At 43.6% G+C, this 14,330-nt stretch overlaps 1 protein-coding gene across 2 annotated transcripts in view; it reads right to left on the bottom strand.

Moving 5' to 3' along the window:
- Nucleotides 1-13,782, bottom strand: part of ITGA6 (integrin subunit alpha 6) — a 149,533-nt gene extending 135,751 nt beyond the window's left edge. Inside the window, exon 1 of one of the 2 annotated variants that reach the window (XM_075317330.1) lies at nt 13,512-13,782. In XM_075317330.1, coding sequence (XP_075173445.1) covers nt 13,512-13,693 — 182 coding nt within the window. In that variant the 5' untranslated portion in view covers nt 13,694-13,782. The remainder of the gene's footprint in view (nt 1-13,511) is intronic. The other variant, XM_075317329.1, reaches the window with a different exon arrangement.
- Between the last annotated feature and the right edge of the window lie 548 nt (nt 13,783-14,330).

Genomic DNA, 14,330 nt, shown 5'->3' with positions numbered 1-14,330 from the left:
TGTACCCCGCCGTGCTTGGTACCTGTAAGGTGGCTGGGCTTTCTGGTGCCAACAGTCCTCCTAGACTGCGTCTGTTAGACTCCGGTCCAGTGTTCCTAATACCGGTCCCCGACTCCTGTGGTCCCGTACCACCGTTTGCGACCCAACCTGTCCCCCTGGGAGCTCCAACTCTCCTGCTCCTCACTCTCTGAGGGCTAACTCTCTACTCCTTGTCTCCCCTCCCACCAGTCTGCCTGACCCCTAGGTGGGTGGCCGTGCTCCAACTTGACCAACCCACTGGTGTGTCTGTCCAGCCCTGGTGTGAGGTGTGGTTGGGATTTGTAGTGTGGATGTCAGTGACACTGTTGATGGGAACCTGGAACCACGGGAGGTAGGCCCTGCATCCTGGGGTACAGAATGCAGTTCCCTGTAGCACCCTGATGCAGTCAGGGGCGCTACACATCCCCACAACTACAGTAAAATATATAGCAATGTGGGGGGGAAAAAATTTGATAGTGAGGTCACACTTTATTTTCAGGCCACCCTTCCCCCGTGTTGCTGCCATGGCAATGGAGACCCTTATCCTCTCCTCCAGACATGGGATGGAATAATTTAAATAGATTTTCCGACATGTTGGACTGTTTCATTGCAAGAGATTATTTCTTTACAACTACTTATAGTCGCAATCCGCTCGGCCGTGAAGTCACATTGTATAAGACAAGTTTATCAAACCCATTAACAGAAATATTGTTCCGAATAAAGTTTCTTTTTCGGATTATTAAAGCAAGAAGCCGGCATAGTTCGGAATGACATAAACCCTCTTAGAAGAAAATCATGTATTATGTGTTGGGTTTTCATTGGGGGGAGTAGTAAACTTTTCAGTGCAATAGTCTGCAATAAGTCTGCATTTTCTCCTCCAACTTAAGCCTGTTGAATAACAAAAGGCTGCCAGGCTGAACACTAGGCCGAAGCATTCACAGCGCTGACCTTTTGTTGTCCTGGAATTCTCTGCCAGCCAGTTCTATGTACACGTAGGTCGGAGTGACGCCGCGCTGTGCAGCGAGCATGCCGGCGCGTCTCAATACTCTTCATAGTGTGTACGGTGCATGTGTAAATACATTGCAAAGCAGGCACGTACATTATTTAGTATTCGGGAAGGGCACGCGGCTACATATGTAGAGATTAATCTATCTATTAATATGCCTAGGCTGTCTTCACACTATAGTCATGGTTTATGTTATAACAGGAAACTACACTACAATACAGTGCCGAACCTGTCACATGACAGGCACCACGGACCCTGTGACTAATAATGGGGTCTGTCAAAGTGTCTCTCTATTTAAAGAGGACCAACCACCAGGATTTTCTTATATAAACTAAAGCCAGTGCTATACTGGTGCTATCATGCTGATTCTATACATACCTGTAGTTGTGAGATCGGATCTATAGTTTCTGAAATACAGGTAAGTAAAGTTTGTGAAACGCACTGATATTTGATGAGAGGCTCAATGGAATATCTAATAGGTGGGTCTGGTTTTGATAGTTATTCTCGCCCCTGTCTGCCTGCCCGTCCTTCCTTCCCCCTTCTTTGTTATTACAGGGGGAGGAAGGACAGGCAGCAGACATGGGCGAGAATAACTAACAAAACTCAACCCATATATTAGATATTTTGCAGCACCTATCAATCAAGTAACAGTGTATCTCACAAACTTTACTTGCCTGTATTTCAGAAACTATACATCCAATCTCACAACTAAAGGTATGTATAGAATCAGCATGATAGCGCCAGTATAGCACTGGCTTTCGTTTATATAGGAAAATCCTGGTGGTTGATCCTCTTTAAATGAAAGGACAGTGCTGCACCTTGCTATACTGCCTGGCAAATCTTTTGGAACTGCCAGTGCAGGAGCCTGCAAACACCCAACTCCTGAAACCCCCATAAACTGATAGAACAGAGGACTTTAGCTCCCCCCTCTACTAAATGACCACAATGAAGAAGAAAGGCAGGCAAAAATGGGTGTTACAAAACCGGGATAATGAAGGGGATAACTTATTATTAAAGGTATGACCATTGGGAACTCCACCGATTCCAAGACTGGCACCCTGCAAGGCCAAGTCTGATGGGCAAGGAGGTTGAGTATGTCTACCTCCACCCAACTGATTGCCTACTGAACTTACAGAGATAGCCAAGAACAATGCTCAACTATCTCCGGCAGTGCCATAGACAAAGAATGGAGAGAAGACACACAAGCTCCACCTGCGCTCCATTCATACAAGCCTCAGTCTACAGAGATCCATTTTCGGGATTGATTGAGCTTCCATCAATCAGAATCCCAGTAATCAATACATTTTCCCCTATCTTACTGACAGGCAAAAACTTAACCCTTTAATAGAGATGACTAAGTAAATAAACACTGCTATCCTAAGATTAGTTTTTCAAGTTTTTTTCCCACAATTCTATTTATTAACCCATTTATTCGCCCATTCTGTGAATGTTTTTTTAAGCCATTAATGTCTGATCGGTTGAGTTCCAACCCCTGCAGCTTCAACTTATCTGCAATATCAAGGACAAACATCCGCAGCACCAGGTACGACTGATGTGTCATTGTGCTAGAGGCTGCAGTAACTGTAAAATTGTTTGCTTTATAAATAATACTCATAAAATGCAAAAACATTTTAATTTTGAGCTATAATTCAAAAGTATTGACTGATGTATACCTCCAGTAGTAAGACGTAGCTGGAAATCAGGTATATACTGCACTGATACTGAATGGTATATTCATACAATTCCATTATTGTTCATACAGTCTACGCATTTCAGAGACATCCGTCTCCTTCCTCAGGACATCAAAGGAACAATACCTGTGAATATGTCTGTCATATATGATGGGATGTGTCCTGGCTAGAGATGGGCAAATAGTAACTATTTGTGTTTGGATTATTCGTAACGAATCTCAAAGTACTATTCCGGTATTCGTCATGAACAACAAACTTTATGCAAGTCAATGGGGAAGAAGAGCATTTTTCTTGCCGTGACGAATAATAGAATAATACTCGGTATTCGGTACACATTATCCGAACATGAATAATTACTATTCGCCCATCACTAGCCAGGACACATCCCTACTATTCGCTCATCACTAGCCAGGACATATCCCTACTATTCGCCCATCACTAGCCAGGACACATCACTACTGTTCACCCATCACTAGCCAGGACACATCCCTACTCTTTGCCCATCACTAGGCAGGACACATCCCTACTATTCGCTCATCACTAGGCATGACACATCCCTACTACTTGCCCATCAATAGCCAGGACACATCCCTACTATTCGCCCATCACTAGCCAGGACACATCCCTACTATTTTCCCATCACTAGCCAGGACATATCCCTACTATTCGCCCATCACTAGCCAGGACACATCACTACTGTTCACCCATCACTAGCCAGGACACATCCCTACTCTTTGCCCATCACTAGGCAGGACACATCCCTACTATTCGCTCATCACTAGGCATGACACATCCCTACTACTTGCCCATCAATAGCCAGGACACATCCCTACTATTCGCCCATCACTAGCCAGGACACATCCCTACTATTCGCCCATCACTAGCCAGGACACATCCCTACTATTCGCCCATCACTAGCCAGGACACATCCCTACTATTCGCTCATCACTAGGCAAGACACATCCCTACTATGTGCCCATCAATAGCCAGGACACATCCCTACTATTCGCCCATCACTAGCCAGGACACATCCCTACTATTCGCCCATCACTAGGCAGGACACATCCCTACTATTCGCTCATCACTAGGCAAGACACATCCCTACTACTTGCCCATCAATAGCCAGGACACATCCCTACTATTTTCCCATCACTAGCCAGGACATATCCCTACTATTCGCCCATCACTAGCCAGGACACATCCCTACTGTTCACCCATCACTAGCCAGGACACATCCCTACTCTTCGCCCATCACTAGGCAGGACACATCCCTACTATTTGCCTATCACTAGGCAGGACACATCCCTACTATTCGCTCATCACTAGGCATGACACATCCCTACTACTTGCCCATCAATAGCCAGGACACATCCCTACTATTCGCCCATCACTAGCCAGGGCACATCCCTACTATTCACCCATCACTAGCCAGAGCACATCCCTACTATTCGCCCATCACTAGCCAGGACAAATCCCTACTATTCACCCATCACTAGACCTGGCATATATACCAAAGATAGGGATAAACAAGATGTGAACAGAGGCTTAGCCCCGCAGGAGAGGGGTCCTGGTTTCAAATCCAACCATAAACAACATATAGTAGCTTGCTTCTCTGCATATTTGCATAGGTTTTTTTCTAAATTCCATAAACAATAATATGTTAAAGGGTTTGTACAAAGATTTGAAGTAATCCCCCTATCCAGAAGGTAGGGGGATAACTTCCTTCTCACTGGGGTCCAACATCTAAGACCCTCATCAAACCCAAGAACTGGACTTTGAAGAAAGTTTACATAGCTGAAGACACCCATGTAAATGGTGTTGAGGTTGAGCATGCGCATCTCTCCTGCAGTTATTCTCAATGGGAATGCTGTAGCCAAGCGGTGCACCTTCCTTTCTCCAACTTCCAATCTTGGTATAAACCCTGTAGGCTGTGTGCAGATGCTGCGTTTTTGCCTCGTTTTTTGGTGCAGTTTGTTTCCCAAAACTGCTTGTCTTTCCTTCTCCCAGCAAAGTCTATGAGAATTCAGAATTGCTGTGCACACAGTGCTTTTTTTTTCTTTCCTGCAGTTTTAGGCTATGTGCACACACTGCGTCTTTTTGACGCTGCGTTTTTGTGCGTTTTTGGCAGCTAAAAACGCACAAAAACGCACCTACGTCGAAAAAACGCGGCAAAAAACGCACGCGTTTTGCCGCGATTTGGTGCGTTTTTTTGCTGCGTTTTGCTGCGTTTTTGCTCACTGCGTCCTTATGCGTTTTTTATCAGTGAACAAAAAAAAAAAAGGTCTGATGTAATTTCCTTCTTCAATGTGTTCTTCATTCTCCACTAGTGTATGCAGAAGAGCAGACAGCTGCAGAACTACAAGGCTCAGCATCCTCGATCCAATAGTGTATGCAGGAGAGCAGACAGCAGCTGTCGAACTACAAGGCTCAGCATCCTCCATCCAATAGTGTATGCAGGAGAGCAGACAGCAGCTGTCGAACTACAAGGCTCAGCATCCTCCTTCCAGGACTGTATGCAGGATTTCTTTGCCCCCCCAAAAAAAAAAAAATGACGTGGGCTTCGCCATATTTTTGTATGCTAGCCGGGTACAGCAGGCAGGTACGGGCTGCCCCCAACCCCCAGCTGCCTATTTGTACCCGGCTGGGAACCAAAAATATAGGGAAGCCCTTTTTTTTTAAATTATTTCATGAATTTCATGAAATAATTTAAAAAAAAAATGACGTGGGCTTCGCCCAATTTTTGAGTCCAGCCGGGTACAACTAGGCAGCTGGGGATTGGAATCCACAGTGCAGGGTGCCCATGCTTTCTGGGCACCCCCGCTGTGAATTGCAGTCCCGCAGCCACCCCAGAAAATGTCGCTTTCATAGAAGCGCCATCTTCTGGCACTGTATCCAACTCTTCCGGCTGCCCTGGTGACGGGTGGCTCGCCGGGTAATAATGGGGTTAGGGCTAGCTGTATATTATCAGCTAGCCCTAAGCCCGAAATTCATGGTGTCACGCCAATATTAGACATGGCCACCAGGAATTTCTAGTAAAGATAAAAAAAAAAACACAACACAGAAAAATATTTTTTATTAGAAATAAAACACAACACAATTAGTGACTCCATCTTTATTGAAATAAAGAAGCCCCCTCCGCAGTAATCCTGGGTCAAGGGTCCCGCGCTGTCCATTCCGGATCCAATATCATCTGATCGGTTTGCTGGAAGGCAAAGCGATCAGATGATGTGTCAGGTTAAACTACGTGAATCCCATCACACATCAGCTGATTGTATAAAAGCCGATTATACAATCAGCTGATGCATCAGTGCAAAAAAAAAAAAATAATAATACTCACTTATGTGCTGATTACCGATTACCGGCAGCTCCTGGAGCGATGGGGCGGGAGTCTGATCCTGTCCGATCGCTGCAGCAGCTGCCGGTAAGCAGGGATGAAGTCTCCTGACGCATCCGCTGATACCGGCCGGGCGCCCGCGTCACCGCGATACTTACGATCACCTGATGCGTCAGGTGACTGCATCAGGTGATCCATCGCCAGGTCCTGCATCCGTCGGAGCTTTCCCGGCCGTCTGCACACAGCCGGAGCGGGGGTGGCGATACCGTGAGAGGATCTGGGAGCGGGCATGGCACCGGGAGTCTGCAGACAGGTGAGTATAACTTTTTTTTTTTTTTTTTTACTGTTAACTTTTGTTTTCGGAGCCGCTTCCATCTCCCGCCCAGACATGGCGCCGCACGGCAGCATATATGCCCAGGACGGGAGGTGGAAGCGACGGTGACGGTACCGGGAGGATTCACGCTTCTGTGTATACTGACAGAAGGAATCCTCTTCCTGTACACGTCACTTTACTACCCACCTCCTGCGTTTATAGCTGCGTTTTTGGTCTTAGAAACGCACCAAAACGCACCAAAACGCAGCTATTTGCGTTTCTCATTGCGTCTTTCAACATCCCATTGAACTCAATGGATGAAAAGCGCAGTGAAAAACGCGGGAATAATTGACATGCTGCGTTTTTGTGGTCACCACAAAAACGCAGCTGAAAAAAAACGCTGTGTGGGGACAGCAAAAATGAAAACTCATAGACTTTGCTGGGGAAGCAAAGTCATGCAGTTTTGAGGCCAAAAACGCACCCGAAAAACGCGCAAAAACGCCGAGAAAAACGCACCGTGTGCACATAGCCTTAGGTTGACAAAAAAAAAGTGCAGCATGTCAATTCTTTGTGCGTTTTTGTCCTACATTTTTTAGCCCTTTCTGCCACTGATTTCACACAAAAAAATGCATGGAAAAAAAAAGAGCAAAAAACAAATGCATTTTTTACTTGCGTTTCTGGCACAATGTACGTTTTTCTGGCAAGAGGTCAGTTTTTTTGGGAACAAATTTTCTGCAGCGTGTGCACATAGCCTTAGCTGTTTTTGTTGGGTTTTTTTGAAGTTGTACCTAGCGTGTGCATCGTAGATAGGGAATTTTAATGCATAAAAAAACTATATTAAAAAAGGATACTGTATATAATAATATTTTTGGGAATGTATCATCTGCATTGTTTATAAAGGATGTTATCACTAGGTTTTCATGGTGCAAAGTTTGATTCAGCTTTTGGGTGGAAATTGTACAATAGTAAGGGCACTCTAAATATTGGCAATATATTAGCCATACATCCAAGCCCTCTTCACCTCATGCAGACCACAACTCAAAAATATCTCCCGGATCCGTGCTTTCCTTAACCAAGAATCAGCAAAAACACTAGTGCATGCCCTCATCATCTCCCACCTCGACTACTGCAACCTCCTGCTCTCTGGCCTCCCTTCCAACACTCTTGCACCCCTCCAATCTATCCTAAACTCTGCAGCCCGCTTAATCCACCTCTCCCCTTGCTATTACCCAGCCTCGTTACTTTGCCAATCCCTTCACTGGCTTCCCATTGCCCAACGACTCCAGTTCAAAACATTAATAATGACATACAAAGCCATCCACAACCTGTCTCCTCCTTACATCTGTGACCTAGTCTCCCGGTACCTACCTGCACACAACCTAAGATCCTCACAAGATGAGAGCTTTACACATCCTTGACATCCTCTCATGAAGCATCATCAAGATGTCACCTGGAATAACGTCCAATAAACCGATATTTCTCATCAATTTCATTTGTGGAATCATTGGTCTTCAGAAAGTGTTTGCGACTATCAGGCGTGTTTTGCAGAGGCAGCGTTGGTACACCGCTTTATACAAGATCTCCTTCTCTACTCCTCTCTTATCTCCTCTTCCCACAATCGCGTATGAGATTTCTCCCGTGCCTCCCCCATACTCTGAAACACTCTACCTCAGCATATCAGACTCTCACCTACTGTGGAAAGCTTCAAGAGGAACCTGAAGACCCATCTCTTCCAACAAGCCTACAACCTACAATAGCCCTCAGTCCAGTAGACCACTGCGCAACCAGCTCTGTCCTCACCTATTGTACCCTCACCCATTCCCTGTAGACTGTGAGCCCTAGCGGGCAGTGTCCTCTCTCCTCCTATACCAGTCTGTTTTGTACTGTTAATGATTGTTGTACGTATACCCTCTTTCACTTGTAAAGCGCCATGGAATAAATGGCGCTATAATAATAATAATAATTTTATAACATATAGGAGGTCATCAGGAAAATAAAGGGTTCATAATACCAGCAAGCACCAAAGCCCCACGTAACTGCAGACAGTAGGAGCCAGATCCTCACTGATAACACATTGATGGCTTCTTATGCCCAATGTTATATATTTATAATTGTTTAAAATAAATATTTACCAAAATACAACTAATAAACCAAATACTGAGTATACAATGTGTATTGAATCAACAGCAAAACAAGCATCGAAAATAATATGTTCTGTGGTTTCTGGACAGACCCCAGATTTCTATTCTAATCTTGCAGTGATGTTTTATTAGAGAGCTGACAGTCCGCACAGAGAGAAGTCATTGGGGTGTGAAAAGCCAATGCAAGCACATTGAACAATGCAAACATTAGTGGATGGGGGAGAAAGACTCTAAAGAATTCCCACGGGGACAGAGTGCAAAGTGGGGGTAGGGATTATTGGGGGCAATTAACCCTTCATATCAGATTGTTATTACTGCAATGGAGACTAGAATCTACTTGTCCAATTAATGGTAAAAAATAACTTTGCAGGAAAACTGAACTGCAGCTACCATGTTGCAGGATCAGGGGTCAGTGCTATTTTTAGTGACTTGTCACTGTTACCCTTTATTATATTGCTGATTCTTTGTTTTACGTTAAATAAACAGAATCTATTCATAGTTATAAAATGCAAAAAATCACTATTCCAACTGGTTTCCATTCATATTTATAAAATGCATCATTATGTTAGGAACATATGTATATACAGTATATGCATTCTTCAGTATAAAAAAACAAGAAAAAGCCATCATCCAAAGATTGTTGGTCAAACTATGTCTCATGACTTCCTCACAAACATTCCTGTATGTCTACTTCCATGGGGAGAGGGGAGTAAGCTACTGTTAGAAACCTCTGTCATGAGTTTATATCCTGTAGAAACAGATGATCGGGCATGTTGAAATTCAATATGCCTGATCTTTTGTCTCCCAAAACTTGCCATTAGAGAATTCAAAGTTCCCATTAATCAGCTGATATTGCTAAATTCAGATGTTTTTGTCTCCATTCCTTGAAAGTTTTGAGAAAAGAAAACGCCATAATAATTTTATTCATTTATATAGCACTATTAATTCCACAGCGCTTTAGGCTATGTGCGCACGTGTGCGTATTGCATACAGTTACGCTGCGTTCTGCACCGCAGCGTAACTGCATGCGTCCTGCGTCCCCTGCACAGTCTATGGAGATTGTGCAGAAGACGTGGGCACGTGGCATATTAGAACGCAGCGATTCGGCTGCTGCCCGAATCGCTGCGTTCTAAGAAGTGACATGTCACTTCTTCCGTGCGGTTTGCATGCTGTCTATAGGGAGAGGAAGCATGCAGAGCGCACGTTCTCTGCCGGCACCATGTGCTTCAGAACAGAGCTTTTCAGCTGCGCTCTGAAGCGCACCTTTTAGGTGCGGTGCAGAGCGCACACATAGCCTTACATACATTGGCAACACTGTCCCCATTGGGGCTCACAATCTAGAGTCCCTATCTGTATGTCTTTCGATTGTGGGAGGAAACCGGAGTACCCGGAGGAAACCCACGCAAACACGGGGAGAACATACAAACTCCTTGCAGATGTTGTCCTTGGTGGGATTTGAACCCAGGACCCCAGCGCTGCAAGGCTGCAGTGCTAACCACTGAGCCACCATGCCGCCCATAACATGAAATATCACCATATTTCTATTATCAAAGTTATATTCCTTCCTGGGAAGCTGGTATATAATCAATATAATCAATCCGACAATCTGCAGTAACCGTCGTTCTACTATACCGCTGTACGACCAGCTCTGCCCCCATCTACTGTATCCTCACCCATCCCCTGTAGACTGTGAGCCCTCGTGGGCAGGGTCCTCTCTCCTCCTGTACCTGTCTATGCCTTGTATTGTTCATGATTACTGTACTTGATTTTATTATGTATACCCAATTTCACATATAAAGCACCATGGAATAAATGGCCCAATAATAATAATAATAATAATAATAATAATATAAGTGCTATTACAGATCTACCTGGTTATAACCCAGCTGACTTATAAATGCAGAGTTAATGAGTATTACATTCCTGCATTACTACACTGTATGGAAGTGGGAGGAAGTTGGGTGACAACTCCTGCGTGAGCTGTAAAGGCGGCCATATTGGCTTTCACGCAACACGCAAGTTCCCCCACAAATAAACAAAACCAAAAAGATAGTTGGGATTTTTCTAACCTCATAGCAGAAGTTGAAAACTTAGGGAACAACATTTTAAGAAAATTAATATTGGCATTACACTATTCTATAGACTAGGGAAACCTGTGGCTATCATGCAACTGAACTGCAGGCTTGTAGTCCTCAGAATCACCATGTAGTGATACAATTTAGCACCTATGGTCCTGCCTCACAGCCCCAATTCATTGCATACTGTGGGGTCTGTTAGCTCTGTAGTTTGCTTCCACCACATTTTCCAGTTTTCCTTGGAAGAACATGAAGAAGAGAGAAGTGAAAAAGTTGTAAAGGGCAGCGATTCATATATTATTCATCAGTTTAATCATTTACTCCGCAGTTACAAAGTCCACTAACCGGAGATGTTCAAAGACGAAAGTGACAATTGACTAATCACTTTCTGAACACCAATAACTGCAATACATACAGAGCAAAAAGTGCAATAAATCAGTGATCTGTGTGTGTGTCTCTCTCTGCCTGAAGCACTAAACACAATGCAGGTACTCCTTTCTGCTGGGGGTTACTGAATAAAATATACAGAACCTCTGCTCGCACAAGGTGCAATATTCCAGAGGATCTAACACGAGGTGCAGTATTCCAGAAGATTTAACACAAGGTGCAATATTCCAATAGATTTAACACAAGGTGCAATATTCCAGAAGATCTAACACAAGGTGCAATATTCCAGAAGATCTAACACAAGGTGCAATATTCCAGAAGATCTAACACAAGGTGCAATATTCCAGAAGATCTAACACAAGGTGCAATATTCCAGAAGATCTAACACAAGGTGCAATATTCCAGAAGATCTAACACAAGGTGCAATATTCCAGAGGATCTAACACGAGGTGCAGTATTCCAGAAGATTTAACACAAGGTGCAATATTCCAATAGATTTAACACAAGGTGCAATATTCCAGAAGATCTAACACAAGGTGCAATATTCCAGAAGATCTAACACAAGGTGCAATATTCCAGAAGATCTAACACAAGGTGCAATATTCCAGAAGATCTAACACAAGGTGCAATATTCCAGATCTATCACAAGGTGCAATATTCCAGAAGATCTAACACAAGGTGCAATATTCCAGATCTAACACAAGGTGCAATATTCCAGATCTAACACAAGGTACAATATTCCAGAAGATCTAACTAAAGGTGCAATATTCCAAAAGATCTAACACAAGGTACAATATTCCAGAAGATCTAATACAAGGTGCAATATTCCAGAAGATCTGACACAAGGTACAATATTCCAGAAGATCTGACACAAGGTGCAATATTCAAGACGATCTCACACAAGGTGCAATATTCAAGACGATCTCACACAAGGTGCAATATTCAAGACGATCTCACACAAGGTGCAATATTCCAGAAGATCTGACACAAGGTACAATATTCCAGAAGATCTGACACAAGGAGCAATATTCAAGACGATCTCACACAAGGTGCAATATTCAAGACGATCTCACACAAGGTGCAATATTCAAGACGATCTCACACAAGGTGCAATATTCCAGAAGATCTGACACAAGGTACAATATTCCAGAAGATCTGACACAAGGAGCAATATTCAAGACGATCTCACACAAGGTGCAATATTCAAGATGATCTCACACAAGGTGCAATATTCAAGATGATCTCACACAAGGTGCAATATTCAAGACGATCTCACACAAGGAGCAATATTCCAGAAGATCTAACACAAGGTACAATATTCCAGAAGATCTAACACAAGGTACAATATTCCAAAAGATCCAGCCAAGACCCAACAAACACGGAATACATTAAATTCATTCTGGACTGACTCTTCATTGTAACCAAAAGTGAACAGCTCCAGATCTGCATCTCTTGGCAGAAAAAAACCGCATGTTCTTGCGGTGCGATTTTGCAGCGTTTTTTCCATGTATTCTGGAGCAGAAAACCGCTGCAAAACCGTTGAAAGAATTGACATGCTGCAGATTTATTTCTGCAACAAATCTGCAAGGGAAAAAAAACGTGTACAAAACGTCAGAATTCTAATTGACTTTGCTGGCATAAAGAGTTTTGTGACAAAACTGCACTAATGAAAGATGAAAACGCGCTGTGTGCACATACACTTACAAAGCAAAACAGAAAGTGGCCCTTGGCAAGCCTCTGTTCACACCAGAGCATAATCTGACGTCTATTTCCGCGATCTGAGGACACTCACATTTCTTCAGCAGAACAGGATTCTGATTAACCCCTTTGTCACTCCACTAATTTTCAGTTTGCAAAATCCAAACAAATAAGTAATTACGCTACTTATCTCCATGGGGCAGACACAAATCTTTTGTAAAGTTTTTAGTAGCTGAAACCCCATTCACACACATGAGGTGGTGGGGATTATCTTTATCAATTGTTTCAACATTGATTTTTGGTGTAAAATCCATACTGGAATCTGTGACAAATCCACAGGTGTGAACAAGGGCTAAATGCACCAATGGCTTTCAGCCAGACCCTTGATATCAGATCTGTTCCCATAACTCAGTGATCATAGGGGGGCTTTGACAGTAATCCTATAAAACATCCCTACAGTTCTTGTTTGGCTGAAAGGGCTGATAACAGAAAATAGTAGATCGCATCCAAAACTAATTCTAGTGCAACACAACCAGTGATCATTCCTCTTCAGGAGAGATCTCCATCCCATATATATATATATATATATATATATATATATATATATATATATATATATATATATATACATATATATATATATATATATATATATATATATATATATATATATATACATTCAGACATATATATATATATATATACATATATATATATATACATATATACATATGTATATATATATATATATATATATGTATATATATATATATATATATATATATATATATATAAAACGTTCGCCCGATCATGTCGCACGATGCGATCTGATACAATGTTGCACTTACAGCCTCTTGTCCTCAGGTTGCAGCTGCCAGTGCATGGCCAATGAGAAGCCGAATAAACTCCCTTGTTCTCCTTGCTTCAGGATGACATTGTCAGTGTCCAGGTTGAAGGCTTTGGTCCCGGTGTGGAGCAGGAGCCCGGAGCAGAGCAGGTACAGCCATGCCATCCTCCTCTGTGCCGCCATGTGTGTGCCCAGTAGTATCCTGTGGTATGTCTCACCCTTTTTGGTATTCCTGCCCCCCTCCCTGCGCCCTTTCCCCGTCCCACTCTGCAGCTCAATGCTGTCGTTGTTCTCCGGAGAGATGGGCTTTTATGTGGCAGTCCCCGCCCGTCCTGCCTGCGCCCGGGGGTGAGGTCTTCTCCAGGCTCCCGTCCTGCCCACTTCTCAGACTCGCCCCAGTTTCCGGGCTTTACAGCAGGTGCATTCACTGCCTGACAGTGCACAGTGCTAGGGAGGGGCAGACAATGCACCGGCGGCCAGGAGAGCTGCCCATGTGCTGCAGGAGGTGGCCACTCTGCACCATGCACTCTATGGGCACTGCTGGGGTAAAAGCATCAAAGCTCCACAACACACTATGCCCCATCATCATTGTAGTTATTTAAACAGACACCTCTTTTAAAATGGGCGTTTTGGTAAATCATGGACCCCCTTTAAGATAATTTTTCTTCCCATGTACAGTTTGTTGTAAAAAACAAAGAGTTCTTTACTCCCCATCCCCAGGTCCAGAGTGTGCTATTGCCCACAATGCTGACACCACTATGCCCAGCAGCTCTGCCACTTAGCTGAGCGATGTGGACCTGATGTCAGACGGTGGACCTGG

This window comes from Anomaloglossus baeobatrachus, chromosome 7 (genome assembly GCF_048569485.1).
Source record: "Anomaloglossus baeobatrachus isolate aAnoBae1 chromosome 7, aAnoBae1.hap1, whole genome shotgun sequence".
Taxonomy (NCBI): domain Eukaryota; kingdom Metazoa; phylum Chordata; class Amphibia; order Anura; family Aromobatidae; genus Anomaloglossus; species Anomaloglossus baeobatrachus.
The sequence above is the reverse complement of the archived record's forward strand: the minus strand, read 5'-3'. Positions and strand labels throughout refer to the sequence as shown.